Source organism: Cetorhinus maximus, chromosome 2 (genome assembly GCF_964194155.1).
Source record: "Cetorhinus maximus chromosome 2, sCetMax3.hap1.1, whole genome shotgun sequence".
Lineage (NCBI taxonomy): Eukaryota > Metazoa > Chordata > Chondrichthyes > Lamniformes > Cetorhinidae > Cetorhinus > Cetorhinus maximus.
In genome coordinates this window covers 62,872,929-62,891,804 of record NC_135880.1, presented here as the reverse complement: position 1 = coordinate 62,891,804, position 18,876 = coordinate 62,872,929, and the positions used below count along the sequence as shown (strand labels likewise).

At 44.4% G+C, this 18,876-nt stretch overlaps 1 protein-coding gene across 9 annotated transcripts in view; it reads left to right on the top strand.

The window, feature by feature from the left end:
- The window catches only part of mctp1a (multiple C2 domains, transmembrane 1a), a 576,914-nt gene that overhangs the window by 13,520 nt on the left and 544,518 nt on the right, over positions 1–18,876 (top strand). For 3 of the 9 annotated variants that reach the window (XR_013579823.1, XM_078565324.1, XM_078565317.1), the window contains exon 1: positions 18,718–18,816. The exons of the other annotated variants lie outside the window; for them this stretch is intronic. Coding sequence is in view for 2 of the 3 variants with exons in the window: in XM_078565324.1 (XP_078421450.1) it covers positions 18,733–18,816 (84 nt within the window). In the remaining variant the exon portion in view is untranslated. Of the gene's footprint in view, positions 1–18,717; positions 18,817–18,876 lie in introns of those variants that run through there. 9 annotated transcript variants of the gene reach the window in all.

The window sequence follows — 18,876 nt, the reverse complement described above, 5'->3', positions numbered from 1 at the left end:
AGTTGACCAGGTTAACTGTAGCAATGACACAATGATATACCATAGTTGTGCCTGCTGTCCTAAACGTCAAGTGAGCGGGACCTGATTCAAAGTCCTTGAGATATTCCTATATGGCAGAACAACTTGTATTTATATAACACCTTTAACATAAAACATCCCAAAGTGCTTCACAGGAATGTTATAAAACAAAATTTGATGAGTCATTTGAAGAGATATTAGGGCAGGTGACCAAGAGTTATGTCAAAAAGGTACTGTTAAGGGGTGACTTAAAGGAGGAAAGAGAAGTAAAGAGATGGAGAAGTTTAGGAAGGGAATTCAAGAGCTTCGGGTCTTGGCTGTTGAAGGCATGACCACTAATGATGGAGCAAATAAAATCAGGGTTATTCAAGAGACCAGAATTTGAGGACCACAGACACCTCAAGGGGGATGTGGAACTGGAGGAGATTGCAGAGTTATTGAGGGGCCAAAGATGAGAAATGTAGGTGAGAAATAGGAGGGGGCCAAAGATAGATTCTTTGGGAACACTAGATGTAATGGTGTGGGAAGAGAAGCCATTGCAAGTGATTGCCTGGACGTGACTAGATGGATAAGAATGGAGCAAGGCAAGTGCAGAGTCACCCAGTTGGACAACGGCAAAAGTACATTGGGTCAACCATGTTGAAGGCTGCAGACTGGTTGAAAAGGATGAGGAATTGATTATCCCTGGCACAGTTGCGTAAGATTTTAAAAATTCTTTTATGGGGGGTGGGCGTTATTGGCAAGGCCAGCATTTGTTGCCCATCCCTAATTGCCCTTGGACTAAATGGCTTGCTTAGCCATTTCAGAGGGCAGTTAAGAGCCAACCACATTGCTGTGGGTCTGGAGTCACATGTAGGCCAGACTGGGTAAGGATGGCAGATATCCTTCTCTTAAGGATATGAGTGAACCAGATGTTTTTTTTCTGATAGTTTCATGGTCACCATTATTGAGACTAGCCGTTAATTCCAGATTTTTAAAATATATTAATTGAATTTAAATTCCACCAGCTGTTATGGTGGGATTTGAATCCATGTCTCCAGAGCATCACTAGTCCAGTGACATTCCCACTACACCACCATCTCCCCCAATTTGAGACTCTTGTAAGAGCTATTTTGGCAGGAATGGAAAGCTAATTGGAGGGATTCAACATGAAGTTCCAGAAAAGATCTGGATGGATTTGGTAGTGCAAGGGGAGGTTGGAGATGAAGTGGTAGTTTGCAAGGTCAGAAGGGTCATGGGTAACTTTTTTTTTGAGGAGCCAGTGATGACAGCAGATTTGGAGGAGAGAGAGAGGCACAGTATCTGAAGAGAGAGAACCATTAACAATATTAGCTAAAATGGGGGCCAGGAGGGGATGTTTGATTGTCAGCAGTTCAGAGGGGATATGGGCTCAAGGGAACAGGAGGTGGGTCTCATGGGCAAGATGTAAGGGGAGGTGGTGGAGAAACAAGTGAAAGATGTAAGATCAGGGCTAGGGCAGGCAGAACTTGAAAGGAAGTTTGACCTGATGGGCAAGTGGGAAGGAGGGAAGTGACAGAAATGGCTGATCGGATCATCTTAGCCTTTACTGCCAAAGAAGTCCATGAGATCCCCACAGTTGTTGTTGGAGACGAGAGCGGAGGAGACAGGAGAGAGGGATTTAAGTAGACAGTTTGCGTAGAGAAAAGAAGCCATGGGTTATCTTTGCTTTCAGGATGATCCTGGAATAGTGAGCAGTTTTGACAGAGAGCAGGACCAGGTAATGTTCTATATCATCCAGCCAGGTCTCGTAATGAATGTCAGCTTCCTGCTAAACTTGTTTAAGTCTGTGTCCCTTGGGTTTAAAGGAGTGGAGATGAGGGCCAAACTGGGGAAATGGTAGGGTGAGAGAGAGTAATGTTCCCTTTAAAATTTAGTTGCAGTGCACAAACCTTTTTTCAGTGAGTGATCCCTTTAATTTTTTTTTTCCATGACCATGCACGTACATCATTTATCTTAGAGCAAGATGTGAGCAGGACTTTTCAGGCTCTGCACAGCCACATACCTGCACAGTGTGGCAAGAACATTGGGAGAGAGTTCTGACTTTATTGGAGACAAGGGAAAATGAGAGTATGGTTGAGCAGATGGGTACCTGCAGAAATGTCAAGATGTGTGGAGGGCCAAAGATTAGATAGTTGGAATTAAAATGCAAGCTGCTCACTGCTGCCATTCCACAGAGTCTCTGTCCTAACAATCTCTCTCTCTAGCTCTTAGATGGGCTGACATATAATCTGAGTAGGATAAAGGAAATTTAGATATGTATCTCTTAACATCTGCCAATATTGCACCCAACAAAAACTCACCTGATTCTTTTATTCCAATTGGTCCTACCTTTGGGGTAGGATGCCTATCAGAGACCTGCCTATTGCATGTTAAAATCCAATTGGATCAACTGCTAAACCTGCTATTTTAATTATTATTTAGCTTATCAGAGAGGGTCGCTCACAGCAGAGTCCAGGAGATTAATCTTTGATTCCTGGAAATTCCAGGACAATCTATGTGGGTTGGCAACCTTAAGTGTTATCAATCCTTCACTCTCTTAAATTACTGCGACATTTTTTGAAGGAAAAATGGGTTTTGTTCTAAGAATATGCCACATACTGTGTACTATAAACCTCGATTGCTCAAATAATGTAGCAAGGTTTAGAATTCTTAAATCTTTTGAAGGGCTACTTTTCAAGGAAAAACATTTTTTGTGCTTCTTCGATTTCAGGCTACTTTTAGAATCTGCACTATGAAGCATTTCATAGAATACCACTCCTTCAGATCATTGTTGCTGAGGAATTCCACTTAGAAGTATGCATTACTTACAATAAAAGTAAAATACTGCAGATGCTGGAAATCTGAAATAACTACAGAAAATGCTGCTAAAACTTAGCAAGTCTGGCAGCGGCTGTGGAGAGAGAAACAGAGTTAATGTTTCGAGTCAGATATGGCTCTTCTTCAGAACTGGAGAGAGGTAGTATGTGTTGGGTTTTATGCTGTTGAAAAGGTGGAGGTGGTGGCAGGTGGAGCAAAATAGAAGATCAGGGATAGGTTAGAGGGCAGGAGAGATGAAATGGCAAAGAGAGTAGCAATGTTAGTATTAAAGACTAACGCTTTGATCCAGTGTAGGTGTTAATAGCAGAATAAAGGTCAGCATTGCCTGAAAGCAAAATAGAGAACGTGTTAATAGCCGAAAATGGGTCAGTGCTGTTTGAAAGCAATAACATGAGAACAAGATACAGGCTGACACTTGGAGGGGAGGGGGCGAGAAGGAAAATGGAGGATAGAGGTCCTGGTCTGAAGTTGTTGAACTCAATGTTGAGTCCAGAAGGCTGCAAAATGCCTAAACAGAAGTAAGATGCTGTACCTTCAGCTTGCATTGGGCTTCCATGGAACATTGTAGCAGGCTGAGGACAGAAATGTGAGCATGAGAGCAAGATGGTGAATTGAAATAGTAAGCAGCAGGAAGGTCGAGGTCATGCTGTGGGCTGAGTGCATGCGTTCTGCAAAGCAGCCATTCAGTCTGCATTTACTCCCCACAATATAGAGGAGACCGCATTGTGAACAGCAAATACGGTAGACTAAATTGAAAGGAGTGCAAGTAAATCGCTGCTTCACCTGGAGGGAGTGTTTGGGGCCTTGGACAGTTAGGAGGGAGGAGGTAAAGGGGCAGGTCTTGTGCCTCCTGCAACTGCATGGGAAGGTACCATGGGAAGGGGATGAGGCGTTGGGGATGATAGAGGAGTGGACCAGGGTGTCATGGAGGGAACAGAATGCAAACAGGGGAAGTGAGAGGAAGGTGTGTTTGGTGGTGGCATCATGCTGGAGTTGGCGGAAATGGCAGAGGATGATCTATTGAATACGGAGGTCAGTGGGGTGAAAGTGAGCACAAGGGGAACCCTATCATGGTTGTGGGAGGGAGGGGAAGGGGTGACGTTAGAAGTGCAGGAAATGGGGCAGATACAGTTGAGGGCACTATCAAAGTAGGGGGGAATCCTTAGCTGAGGGAAAAGGAAGACATTTTAGAACTGCCTTTGTGGAAGGTAGCATCATCAGTGACAGAGACGGACAAACTTGTTCTCATGTTTTTGCTCTCAGACAGCGCTGACCCTTTTTCTACTATTATACGTTCTGCTATTTTGCTTTAAGACAGTGCTGACCTTGATTCTGCTATTAACACCTACTCTGGACCAAAGCTTTAGTCTTTAATACTATCATTGTCACCCCTTTTGCCTTGTGTTCCATTACATGTTTTTCATTTAATCTCTCCTGCCCTCTAACCTATCCCTGACCTCCTATTATGCTCCACTTGCCCTCCCCCCCTTTTTCAACAGCATAAAACCCATCACATTTCTACCTCTCTCTTGTTCCAAAGAAGGGTCATATTGGACTTGAAATGTTAACTCTATTCCTCCCTCCACAGATGCTGCCAGACCTGCTGAGTTTTTCCAGAATTTTCTGATTTTATTGAATTACTTGTGAGTCCAGAATTATATATATTCCTCAGCTAGAAAGTTTTAGTTGGTGAGTCAGTGCTACTCCAGTTGATGGACAGGGCAAGCCAAACACAACTTCTCTTTCTAGGCCCATGCCATCCTGATGTACCTTTTCTTATGGTCCATTTATAAAATTAAGTTTAAGGTATCTTGGCAAAAGTGGCCTGCTGTTGACCTCCATGGCATGGCTATTTTTTCATGCAGTCACCAAAAACAAGGCATCCTTAGATTGGAGTCCTTCCAAGAAAGCATCCAGTACAGTCAGGCATTCTCATTTACATCATGTTGCTGCTACTTCAACTTTCTTTGGTAGCAGGAGCCTCTGTAAATAGCAGTCCTCTGCCAAAGCAAGGTATACTCACTTTGGGTTGTAGATGTGGCAGTCAGTACCAGTGAAGGAGAAAGCACATTTCTGATGTCTCCTGGTGTGCATATGTTATTTAATTCTGCCCTGTCTCGATTAATCTAATGATGAAGCTCTCATCCATGCCTTTGTTACCTCTAGACTTGACTATTCTACCACAATCCTAGCCAGCCTCCTACGTTTTACTATCTATACATTTGAGGTCATCAGAAACTGGGCTGCCCACGTCCTAACGCACACTAAATCCCATGTACATATTACCCCTGCCCTTGTCCACCTACAATAAACAACTGTTCCATTTTAAAATTCTCATCCTTCAAATCCCTCCATGCCCTCACCCATCTCCACCGCTGTTAACTCCTCCAGTCCTACAACCCTCCAAAATATCTGCACTCCTCTAATTCTGGCCTCTTGAGCATCCTCCATTTTACCTTCTCCACCATTGGTGACCATGCCTTCAACTGCCAAGGCCTTAAGCTCTGGAACTCCCTCCCTTAACCTCCTTGTCCCTGTGTTTCTTTAAGATGACCCTTAAAACCTACCTCTTTAACCAAGCTTTTGGTCCTCTGCCCCAGTATCTGCTCATGTGGCTCAGTGTCAAATTTTACTTCATGTGAAGTGCCTTGGGATGTTTCATTATGTTAAAAGTGGTTTTTAAGTACAGGTAGTTGTTGATTTTTTCCACCAATATTCTGAGATGGAGAATTCCCACTTTTAATCTTAATGACACTAACGGAGCTGGAAGAAACACAGCACCAAACCAGTTATCACAGAAGTTCATGAAAGCAAAATAAAAATTTAGAAAAACAACAGAAATGAAAGAAGTCATGATAGAAGTGACCTTAAAGCTGCTGAATGAATCTTATTAGTCAACTTAAATTTACTGTAATTTGCAGATGAGCAGCTAGGAAGCATTTCATGTCCTTTCTATATGGACGTCATCATAGGCTGGTGCAATGCCAGCATAAAGATTGAAAAATGATACAGCAGGTGTTATTACATAGCATTTTGCTGCATTAAAATATTAATAATTGTTCCAGCTTTCACTGTTGACCCCCTCCCCCTCCCCCTCCCCCCAAGGCCCATTGGAAACTTGAGTGCTGCATAGCAGCTGCGAAAGTAGTGAGTTGTGCCAACAATTGTTCTATATGTTGCTATTGGCATTGTTAATGGCAGAAGAAAAGCTGAAGATTTAACTGATGAAGTTATCCATTTGTAATAAGAAACATGTTACTGACTGGTATAGGGAAACCACAGTGAGTATGTAAACAACTTCCACTTTGTGTGTGTGATATGGTTTCCTTTAACATTTATAGGTATAGTTGGATAGATATTAAATTTCCTCAACAAATTACTAGGACTCAAATATTAATGAACTGTGCATGAAGAAATCTTTTCTTAGCTCTAACACCTGTTTCTGGGCAGCGAGTCTTTGGCTTAGTGGTAGCATTTCAAGATCTGAGTCACATTTCAAACCCAGCTTCAGATAGCCCTGACAAGTAGAAGTCAGAGTCCCGGCCTTGAATTCTGGGTTGACATCCAATGGGATGCTTACAGTGTGGGCTCTGGTTATCATGCATGTTGTGGGAGCCTGTAAAACCCTTCTGCCATGTAGTACTAGTCATCCTCTCGGCTGATATAAATATCGTTGCACCCATGGAACAAGCCACCAGACTGTTCATGAGCCTATGAATTCTTCCACTACTGCACACTATTCTCCAGGAAAGACATGAAAATATCACTGTTTTTTCCTATAGCAGCAGCAGGTAATGTTCTGTGCAAGTGTCCCATCTTGGAGAGGCGAAACACTTTGTTAACATATTTACATCAGTTTCCCACAGTACAATTGGGAGCCTGATTTAAATGTAACTATTGCTGGCCACATTTTCTAGGGTTCAGGAAACCTGGACATAAAATGAAATCGGAGCTGCCAACTCCAGTAGTAAAGTACCTGTTAAAGCACTCCTTGTAGGTCAGGAGGAGAGGGTGCATTCCCCTGGGGCTCTCAAAGAAGCCTTCAGCTTCTCCTCTGAATCACACCATCTCTACTCCTTGCTGCAATTGCTGACATGCCCTCTACCACCTCTCCCCACAGCCCTGATTATTAGGGACCACCCCTGCCTAACAGCAAACCAATCTATCAACTTAGCCGGCTATTGTGTGGAAGATGGAATTTGAAAAATGATAATGAGGACCTGTTGTTAAAGCTGGCTGGAGCTCTGCATCCCTGGCCTTGTCAGGTTTTTGAGTCATTGTGTTAAAGGGGCCAATTTACTTTTGCTGCATATATCTGGTGATGTGTAGGGTGACCACGATGCCCACATAATGACATTGGTGGGAAGCCCAAACTATTCTGTTGGTCAATCCTCAGTATCAAGAGTGAACTGCCAGCATGATTCACGCTACCTATTAGCAGCTTGGGAGGCTAAGAAATCTGATATGGCCGCTCATTCAAAGTCCATCTGCAGTTTTTAAAGGGAAGGTGCATGTTTTCATGGCTCAACATTGGAACAGTTTCTCCATTATCAGGGAAGAAGGTGACTACAGCCAGGGACCCCAGATATGTGGTTGGTGCCAAGTAGGTACTAATAAGTGAATGGTAGGAGAAAAGTCCTTTTCTCACGTGCTGGCAGAAGTGTAGCGAAGGAAAGGAAATACCACTAGTATTGCATTCAGAATGTGGCAGCAATATTGCAAGATATTTAATGATCTGAGCATAACAGCTATGATAAGATTTCTATTCACATCTCCTTTGCATTGTGCACAGCGGTGCACTACTGTACTTCAGCCCAGCACTACCACACCTTTCCTTCTCTGACTCTTATGACTTTCACACAAGAGCAGCTGCACACTTCCCTGCAAATCCTTCTGTTGTCACTTTTTTGTAATTCATTTTTGAGAAGTGGACCGCGGTGGGGCCAGTATTTATTGTTCATCCCTAATGGAGATGGAGAAGATGTGGTTGTAGTATAATGGTTTCTGGCATAGTAAGGGTTAATGTGGGACTGGGAAACAGATCCGCACACAGTGTGATGTAAAGAGACACATGATCGAGACTACAGTCAGTTGTGGACTGGACAGAGACCTGTGTAGAAGCAAGTATGGAGTTAGCTCATAGCTTGGGCTACACCCTGTATATAGACACATATTTATATGATACCAATAAAGAGCTAGTTTAACTATACAAGACTCAGAACCTCTTTGTTGAGACCTGCTGAACATACAACATAAAACAGTGGTTTTGGGGTGTCACCCCTCTCCTAATATTACTCAGTTCTGTTGAAGGGTCATGAGGACTCGAAACGTCAACTCTTTTCTTCTCCGCCGATGCTGCCAGACCTGCTGAGTTTTTCCAGGTAATTCTATAAAGAAGGATCCTGGCTGTGATGCGTGAACTCCAAAGAGCTTCCACAACTTGTGTGGATGGGTCATTGCAGGTTTCTGTTGGATAGTATGGCACTCTGCAGTCACCTGTGGAGCATCTGGATAGTTTGACGGAGACAACGGCTTACTCTTCATATGGAACTACTGAAGCAAGCTGTAGCCTAAAACCATAACTATATAAGAAATAGGAGCAGGAGTAGGTCATTTGGCCTCTCGAGCCTGCTCCACCATTCAGTAAGATCATGGCTGATATTATTGTGGCCGTAACTCCACTTTCCTGTTTGCCCCCCATAACCCTTGACTCCCTTATCAACCTAAAATCTGACTAACTCAGCCTTGAATGTATTCAGTGATCCACCCTCCACTGTTCTCTGTGGAAGAGAATTCCAAGGACTAATAACCCCCTAAGAGAAGAAATTTCTCCTGATGTCAGTTTTAAATGGGAGATCTCTTATTTTTAAACTGTACCCCCTGCTTCTAGATTTCCCAATGAGGGAAACATCCTCTCAGTGTCTACCCTATTGTCCTGGAGCTAAGATCCCACACTATATTTTGATGAAATATAATATATATATTAACATGGCTACTTCCTAAAATTTTAAAAACTAGACAAAGACTTTAAAAAGGCTGAAGCTATGTCTACCTGTAAGCCTGAAGAAAAGGAACTTTCTGGCTGTGACCTTGAAACAAGAGGAGCTAATCTAGCAGTATTGAAGAAATTTGTGCCTCGTTATCTCTGAAGTGATGCTAACCATCCTGTGAACGGCAGAAACTGAATTCCAAGGAAATTACACACAGGCAATTTACATTTCATTAGCTAGGCCTGGTTAACAGAGACTGCCAGTCTGCCAGGGCAAAGGACCCTGCACCTTTCCTTTCAAATTCTTAATGGTTAAACATTAACAATCTCTCAAAGCCAAAGTGGAGAAGTGGGAATAATGTCACATCATCCCCATAGCTGGGAGAATCAGTCACCCTGTCTTGCTATACAGCCACTCAGTTGGCCATTTCCCATCTAGTTAACAACAGTTCAGAAAAAGGGCTCTGTCCAGGTTTGAATACCTAGCCCCAAATGTCTACTGGAACTTCTGCACTTCTGTATCAGCGCTTACAAGACTAATTTATCTCTGTGTGCCTATCTCATCGTGGAAGCCATCTCTACTGGAAAAATGAATTATCCAGCATCAATCTTCAACCTGCTGACCTCTGTGAAAGAATACAGCATTGGACTTTGATTCTGGACTTTGGACCAATGTGAAACAATGATTCTTTATTCTGGGGTCTTTTCCCTGCTAATATTGTTTTCTCTATCCTACCTGTTTTATTGTATGAGTTGAAAAATGAGGCTGTGGTTGTGCCCCTCTTGTGTTTTATTGTGTGTGAATAAACTACTCCACTGAGTTTACCCTATCTCAAGTTTGCTGTGGGGTTATTAATAGGAATTGGGTCACACTAAAACTGAGAGGTTGGGAAATATGCCACCGCTAACAAAATGGGAAATCAAGATCAACACACCTTTCTGTTTACGGACGGGTAGTAAGAGGAGAAATCAGGGCTGTTTAAATTAAACCGCCCCCTGTCCGTAATACTATCAAGCCCTCTCAGAATCTTGTGCAGTAAAATTTGTTATCTGGCACTTTACCAAGCATGCTCTAGTAATCGGAATTTCTGCCGGGTTTAGTTTTTGACGTGTCTCATCCCTCAGAAGCTGATGCTAACACTTATTCGCCACCAGTCTCGTTCTCGCTCAACCACTAAAAATGATCAAACTTATGGGTAATTGTTATCCATGACTTGTCTTTGCTCCGGTCTCAGTCTCTCACTGTTCCGCAGCACCATGTCGCCTCAGTGCCACTCACTCAATTCATGCACTCCGCCCCTGCACCCCTCACGAGACCTCAACACCCACATCACCACAAGATCACTCAGGAGCTTTCTGATTGGTTGAAAATGTGGAACTGTTAGGTAACTTCATTTTTGATTAACTGGCATCACTCATTTCCCGTGCAAACTGTAATAGAAATTTTATTGTATATTTCAGTAATTTTTTAAAAAATTCATTCATGGGATGTGGGTGTCGCTGGCTAGGCCAGCATTTATTGCCCATCCCTAATTGACCTTGAGAAGGTGATGGTGAGCTGCCTTCTTGAATCGCTGCCATCCATGTGGTATAGGTACACCCACAGTGCTGTTAGGAAGGGAGTTCCAGGATTTTGACCCAGTGACAGTGAAGGAACAGTGATATATTTCCAAGTCAGGATGGTGAGTGGCCTGGAGGGGAACTTCCAGGTGGTGGGGTTCCCATGTGTCTGCTGCCTTTGTCCTTCTAGATGGTAGCAGTTGTGGGTTTAGAAGATGCTGGCTAAGGAACTTTGGTGAGTTTCTGCAGTACATCTTGTAGATGGTACACACTGCTGCCATTGTTTGTCGGTGGTGGAGGGAGTGAATGATGGGATGCCAATCAAGCAGGCTGCTTTGTCTTGGATGGCGTCAAGCTTCTTGAATGTTGTTGAGTGTTGTTGGAGTTGCACGCATCCAGGCAAGTGGAGAGATCACCTCTCAGTTTTCTAAACTCCAGTGAGTATAGGCCCAACCTACTCAACCTTTTTCCTCATAAGACAACCCCTTCCTCCCAGGAAGCAGCCTGGTGAATCTTCTCTGAACTACTTCCTATGCATGTATATCCCTCCTTGAGTAAGGAGACCAAAACTGCATACAGCACGCTAGGTGTGGCCTCATCATACACCTGTATAGTTGTAGCAAGACTTCCCTAATTTTATGTTCCATCCCTCTTGCAATAAATGCCAGCACTCCATTTGCCTTCCTAATTACTTCCTGTATCTTAATGCTAACATTTTATGATTAATGTAGGAAGACATCCAAATCCCTCTGTACTACAGCATTCTTTGGTCTCCATTTAAATAATATTCTGCTTTTCTATTCTTCCTGCCAAAGTGGACAACCTCACATATTCCACCTGCCAAATTTTTGCCCACTCACTCACTTTATTTATATCACTTTGCAGATTCTTTGTATCCACCTCACGCATAGCTTTCCTACCCATTTTTATATCTTCAGCAAATTTGATCCCTTCATCTAAGAAGAAAGACAGTAAGCAGGAAACTATAAGCCAGTCAGCCTAACATCTGTCACTGGGAAAATGCTAGAGTCCATTATTAAGGCAGAAATAGCAGGACATTTAGAAAAGCTTAACGCATCCAAAGAGTCAACATGGTTTTGTGAAAGGGAAATCATGTTTGACAAATTTGCTAGAGTTCTTTGAGGATATAACAAGCAGATTTGATAAAGGGGAACCGGTAGACGTAGGGCATAATTTTCTGCCTAGCGGGCGGGCAGGCCCAACCCAATCACCAGCGGACGCGGAGCTGATTGCCGCCAGCGAAGCGGGCCGCACCGCAATTTTATGTGGGTGGGACAATTAAGGCCCCCCCAGCGTGGCGTCCGCCAGGAAGCGCTATGTGCTCCCTGTGTGGGCAGAGGGATTCCCTAAAAGCGAGAGTGCACTCTTTGGCGCTTGCGCACGAAAGAGTGCACATCTCCCTGAGGCTAATTGCAGCCTCAGAGAGATCGCCTGGACTTTGAAAAATATTAAAAATAGAAAAAAAAAATTCCCTTATATGTGACAATGTCACACGAGTTGGGACATGTTCATAATTCACAGAATAACTTTATTACAATTTTTAAAACCCTGCATGAAACCTCATCCCACCGGTGGATGAGGTTTCATGTTTTCTCTATTTGCCGCCGGGGCTCCTGGCTGATCCGCCAATCTTAAGGTTGGACGGGCAGGTCCTTTAATTGGATAAATGACCCTGTCAATGGCCTCAAGTGGCCTTTGACAGGTCGGCGGGCCCGCAGCTGATTTTGCTGCCCCCCCCCCGCCTTCCTGAAAATTTAAATGGGGCAGGGTGACGTCGGGGGTTCCGCCCGACATCATTCCGCGTCATTTTATGAGTCGGCGAGCGACTGCAAAATTCTGCCCATAGTGTATTTGGATTTCATAAGGCATTCGATAAGATGCCACATAAAAGGTTATTGCACAAGAAAGAAGCTCACGGCATTGGGGTAATGTATTAGCATGGATTGAGGATTAGTTAACATATAGAAGACGGAGAGCAGGGGTTAATGGGTCTTTTTCAGATTGGAAAGACGTAGCTAGTGGAGTGCCACAGGGTCAGTCCTAGGGCCTCAAAGACTTACTATCTATATTAAAGATTTGGAGGAAGGGGCAGAGCATAATGTATCCAAACTTGCTGACGATACAAAAGTAGGTGGGAGGCATGTTGTGATGAGGACACAAGGGACAGAATTTTGCCCTCGGATGGCGGGCGGGCCCTACCAGCTCGGCGGTGGGCGGGCAGCCGAACTCCACTGCCGAAATGGGGCCGGCTGCCATTTTGAGTGGGCGGGCCAATTAACGCCCGCCCAGCGGCCTTCCCGACAGGAGTCGCTATGCGTTTCCTGTGCGGGGGGGTGGAGGGATTCCCCATCTGTCAAAGTTTACTGACACGTAAGAAAAGTCAAAAAATAGAGAAATATTAAAATTATTAACATGTCTCCCTCATGTGACAATGTCACACAAGATGGGACATGTTAATAAGAAGCACATATAGTTTATTAAATTTTTAAAAAACGGACATGAATCTTCATCCCGCCAGTGGATGAAGTTTCATGAATAATCTGGAGCCCGCTGGGGCTCCTGGCTTGCCCGCCAGCCTTGAGCTTGGACGGGCAGGGTCTTTAACAAGGTGAATGAGCCTGTCAATGGCCTTAATTGGCCATTGACAGGTCAGCGGACGGACAGCTGATTTCGCTTTCCGCCCACCTTAAATAAACCGGGATGACGCGGGGGTTCCTCCCGATGTCATCCCGCATCGTTTTCCCCACGGCGAGCGGGCCCCACCCCCAAATTGCCGAGGGGAAAATCCTGGCCAAGGATTCTGCAAGGGGATATAGACTTGTTGAGTGAGAGGGTAAATACTTGGCAGATGGAGTTTACTGTAGGAAAGTGAGGTCATGCACTTTGGTAGGAAGAATCAAAAGGCAGACTATTATTTAAATGGAAAGAGACTCCAAAAAAGTGCAGCACGGAGGGATCTGGATGTTCTTGTGCATGAAACACAAAAAGTTAGAATGCAGGGGCAGCAAGGAGTTAAGGAGGCAAATGGAATTTTGGCCTGTATTGCTAGGGGACTGGAGTTTAAAAATAGGGAAGTCTTGTTACAACTGTATAGGGTGTTGGTGAGGCCGCACCTGGAGTACTGTGTTCAGTTTTGGTCCCTATATTTAAGAAAGGATATACTGGCATTGGAGGCAGTTCAAACGAGATTCACTAGGCTGATTCCTGGGATGAAGGGGTTGACTTATCAAGAATGCTTAAACAGGTGAGGCCTTTATTCATTAGATTTTAGAAGAATGAGGGGTGATCTTATTGAAACATACAAAATTCTGAGGGGGCTTGACAGGGTAGATGTTGAGAAGGTGTTTCCATTAGTGGGGGAATCTCGAACTAGGGGACATAGTTGCAGAATAAGGGGACACTCATTTAAAATTGAGATGCAAAGGAATTTCTTCTCTCAGAGGGTAGTGAATGTCTGGAATTCTCTAATCCAGAGAGTTGTGGAGGCTAGATCACTGAAAGTGGTTAAGGAGGAGGTAGATAGATTTTTGAAATACCGGGTAGTTGAAGGCTATGGGGAGCTGGCACGAAAGAGGAGTTGAGGCTGGGGGAGATCAGCCATGATCTTATTGAATGCTGGGGCAGGCTGAAGGGGCTGAATGGCCTACTCCTGCTCCTATTTCTTATGTTCTTATTAAGTCATCTCTTAAGGCTGCTCAGACTGGCATCAATGCAGGCCCCCGGCTATAAAATCTCCTCCCCCTTGGTCAGCCTGGGATACCATAGAGATATTATTGGTATGGAAATGGCACAGGTTTGCTTCCCTATTCCATCATTACCACCTTGACTAATATCCATGCTGATGCCAGGAAGCCAGCTGAGCTGCCTGCTGCGACAACTGCTGAGGTGCTGCAGTCTGGAGGTAAGCTCTCCTGGGCCCAAGTTCCTGGAGGTCACCAATCAGGATCAATAACAAGAGACAGGCTACCAACTCAAACTGGATGTGAGGTGATTGAATAACTTAACCAAAGAGGACACTTATTTGCAGAATAATTATTGTGATTCCATTCCTGTGCATAATTAAAGCAGGATTCAGGAGACCAGCCAGCCCAAAAAAATACTTCTAGGGGCAGAATTTTCCCCCAGTTGGGGGTGGGGGGGAAGTTCAGGAGCGGGCTGCCATTTTATGTGGGTGGGCCAATTAAGGCCCGCCCAGCATGACGTCCGACAGGAAGCGCTATGCGCTCCCTGTGCGAGCGGGGGAATTCCCTAAGCCGAGCGCACACTCATCTCCCTGAGGCTAAGTGCTGCCTCAGGGAGATCGGCGCCAAATTCAAAAATGTGAAAAATAGAAGAATAAAATTTCCCTGACATGTCCGCTCATGTGACACTGTCACGTGAGTTGGGACATGTCCATCACTTTTATTTAAACTTTTATTAAATTTTTAAAAACCTACATGAAACTTCATCCTGCCCGTGGATGAGGTATGGTGCTTTTTATGAAGCCCGCCAGGGCTCCTGGCCTGCCCGCCAACTTTAAGGTTGGACGGGCAGGTCTTTTAATTAGTGCAATTACATTTTAAATGGCCTCAATTGGCCATTGACAGGTCGGCGGGCGTACAGCCTTTTCGGCTGCGCCCCCGCTGACCTGAAAATTGAAATGATGCGGGGTGACATTGGGAGTTCATTTTACGCGTCGGCGTGCGGATCCCACCCCTGCACACCAATTGGGAAATCTTGCCCTAGGTTAACCTTCAGATTAACATGGAGACAATGTCAATTTTTGACAGTGTTTTAGGGAAAAGCGATCAATCCAAGTATTCCTCTGTAGTTTGGAATCAGTGTTCAGATGCTTGTCAAATTTTTTTTATGTATTCATGGGATGTGGGCTTTGCTGGCTGGGCCAGCATTGATTATGCATCCTGAGTTGCCCATGAAAAGGTGATGGTGAGCTGTCTTCTTGAACCGCTGCAGTCCCTGTAGTGTAGGTACACCCACAGTGCTGTTAGCGAGGGAGTTCCAGGATTTTGACCCAGTGGCAGTGAAGGAACGGCAATATATTTCCAAGTCAGGATGGTAAGTAACTTGGAGGGGAGCTTCCAGGTGATGGTGTTCCCATTTATCTGCTGCCCTTGTCCTTCTAGATGGTAGTGGTCATGGGTTTGGAAGGTGCTGTCGAAGGAGCCTTGCTGAATTTGTACAGTGCATCTTGTAGATGTACACACTGCTGCTACTGTGATTCGGTGGTGGAGCGAGTGATTGTTTGTGGATGTGGTGCCAACGAAGCGGGCTGCTTTCTCTTGGACGATGTCAAGCTTCTTGAGTGTTTTTGGAGCTTCACTCATCCAGGCAAGTGGGGAGTGTTCCATCAGAGTCCTGACTTGTGCCTTGTAGATGGTGGACAGGCTTTGGGGAGTCAAGAAGTGAGTTACTCAACGCACGATTCCTAGACCCTTATCTGCTCTTGTAGCCACAGTATTTATATGGCTGGTCCAGTTCAGTTTCTGGTCAATGGTAACCCCCAGGATAGTGATAGTGGGGGATTCAGTGATGGTAATGTCACTGAACATCAAGGGGTGATGGTTACATTCTCTCTTGTTGGAGATTACAATTGCCTGACACTTATGTGGCACGAATGTTACTTGCCACTTGTCAGCCCAAGTCTGGATATTGTCTAGGTCTTGCTGCATTTGGAGATGGACTGCTTCCGTATCTGAGGAGTTGTGAATGGTGCTGAACATTGTGCAATCATCAGCGAACACCCCCACTTCTGACCTTATGATGGAAGGAAGGTCATTGATGAAGCAGCTGAAGATGGTTGGGCCTAGGACACTTCCCTGAGGAACTCTTGCAGTGATGCCCTGGAGTTGAGATGACTGACTTCCAACAACCACAACCATTTTCCTTTGTGCTGGGTATGACTCCAACCAGTGGAGAGGTTTCCCCCCTAATTCCCATTGACTCCAGTTTTGCGAGGGCTTCTTGATGCCACACTCGTCATGGGCAGTCAGTCTCACCTCACCTCGGGAATTCAGCTCTTTTGTCCATGTTTGAACCAAGTCCATAATGAGGTCAGGAGCTGAGTGGCCCTGGTGGAACCCAAACTGGGCATCAGTGAGCAGGTTATTGCTAAGCAAGTGCCACTTGATAGCACTGTTGATGACCCCTTCCATTTCTTTACTGATGATGGAGAGCAGACTGATGGGGCAGTAATTGGCCGGATTGGATTTCTCCTGCATTTTGTGTACAGGATATTCCTGGGCAATTTTCCACATAGCTGGGTGCCAGTATTGTAGCTGCACTGGAACAGCTTGGCTAGGGGTGCAGCAAGTTCTGGAGCACAAGTCTTCAGTACTATTGCCTGTATATTGTCAGAGCCCATAGCCTTTACAGTGTAGGTGGGATTCAACCTCCTTCCCTGAGACCCTGGGTTGATCTGGCTTTTGCGTGGGGCAGCTGCCCTCTTAACTACAGCTCAGACCAGGTCTCAGGTCAGGACAAATAACTCAGGATGTCCGTTGTTTGGATTCTCGAACAAGACGGTTTATTCAAGCTTGTACAAACATATGCAGGGAGAGCAGCCCCTTCATCCATCAAGGGGCCCTCTGCCGTAATTACAAAGTCTCTTAACTTATATACTTTTTCTTATCACAATACATTTGAGTACATTTGAATATATCCACTCGGTAACTGACACACAGGTGCCATGTCAAAACTATCCTATTGACTACATAAACATGCGATTCTGCTAACCAATTATTCTAAAAGGTGTATACATAATTAGATTATCCAATCAAAATTAAAACACGTACGCAAGACCTTGGTTCTCACAACTCAAGACTGCTGGTGCTTCATCAAAGACCCCTCTGTCCATTGTATGTTTTCCCATATCTAAGCTAAACCATCTGCCCCTTCCCTATCTGAGAGAGGAGTATACCTGAACTAACTTTATGTTATGTTTTATCTCCAGTCCAGCTCTCAAGGCTTCAACGCACCATTTTACCACTTGAATGGTTCTGTCAGTGCCTAGATATTAGCTCATCTCTTGAAACTTTGTAAATCACACAAAACTCAAAGCTTCTTGTGTGCAATGTCCATCTGCTTACCCTCAGCAGTCAATATGTTCAGCATCCATGTCTACCTGGAGATTTTAGGGTTTTTCAGTAAATTCTTAGTGTTCTCTTTTAGCATTTTTAATTTTCCCCCAAACAACAGTATCCAGTGCCTTCAGCCATTTCTCGATATGACGTGGAGCAAATTGAATTGGCTGAAGACTGGCATCTGTGATGCTGGGGACCTCTGGAGGAGGGGGAGATAGATCATCCACTCTGCACTTCTGGCTGAAGATTGTTGCGAATGCTTCAGCCTTATCTTTTGCACTGATGTGCTGGGTTCCTCCATCATTGGAGATGGGGATATTTGTGGAGCCTCTTCCTCCAATGAGCTGTTTAATAGTCCACCACCATTCACGACTGGATGTGGCAGGACTGCAGAGCTTATTCCTGATCCGTTGGCTGTGGGATTGCTTAGCCCTGTCTATCACTTGCTGCTTGTGCTGTTTGGCATGCAAGTAGTCCTGTGTTATAGCTTCAAGAAGTTGACACCTCATTTTTAGGTATGCCTGGCGCTGCTCCTGCACTTTTCATTGAACCAGGGTTAATCCCTTGGCTTGATGGTAATGGTAGAATGGGGATTATGCTGGGCCATGAGGTTACAGATTGTGCTCGAGTACAGTTCTGCTGTTGCTGATGGCCCACAGTGCCTCATGGATGCCCAGTCTTGAGTTGCTAGACTTGTTTGAAATCTATCCCATTTAGCACTACTGAGTGGCTTGCTGGACCATCTCAGAGGGCAGTTAAGATTCAACTACATGTCAACCGTAGCAGTTGCTCTGTAACTTATATTTGCATGTCTATCTATACCTAGGCGATGAAATGACCCATACTCCCCCACAGAAGATCTAATGGTCCTACCACTTTCCTTTTACCTTGCACTCCTGTGAATTTAAATCAGTTTTCAATGGAACCTACTCAGGATTTGATATTCAGTCTGCATTTTTACACATTCAGGGTTAATCTCCTTTGAGCCTATATGATTCAGTATGATAAGATATAAAATAGAAACAGAAAATGCTGCAAATGCCCCACAGGTCAGACAGCTTTTAGGAAGTTAAATTCAAAGTATGACAAAATTGTATACTATAGAACAGAAGCTTTGTGGGTTGCAAGTGTTCTGTTGAACATTGAGCACCCTTCCTGTGTCATCTTCCTGTTATGTGTGTGAACACTATTTCGTCTCCACCATTTGAAGGATTGACTGAGTTGAAGATGTTTTTGAAGCTGTATAACATCTTCAGCAAAGAGGAGCGTTTAGGGATTGGACAACCAATTTCACACACTGATGATTCTGAGGTGCGTACCTTAAAGCAAATTGTATGTGGTAGCATTTTATGCCTGACTTATTTTTATATT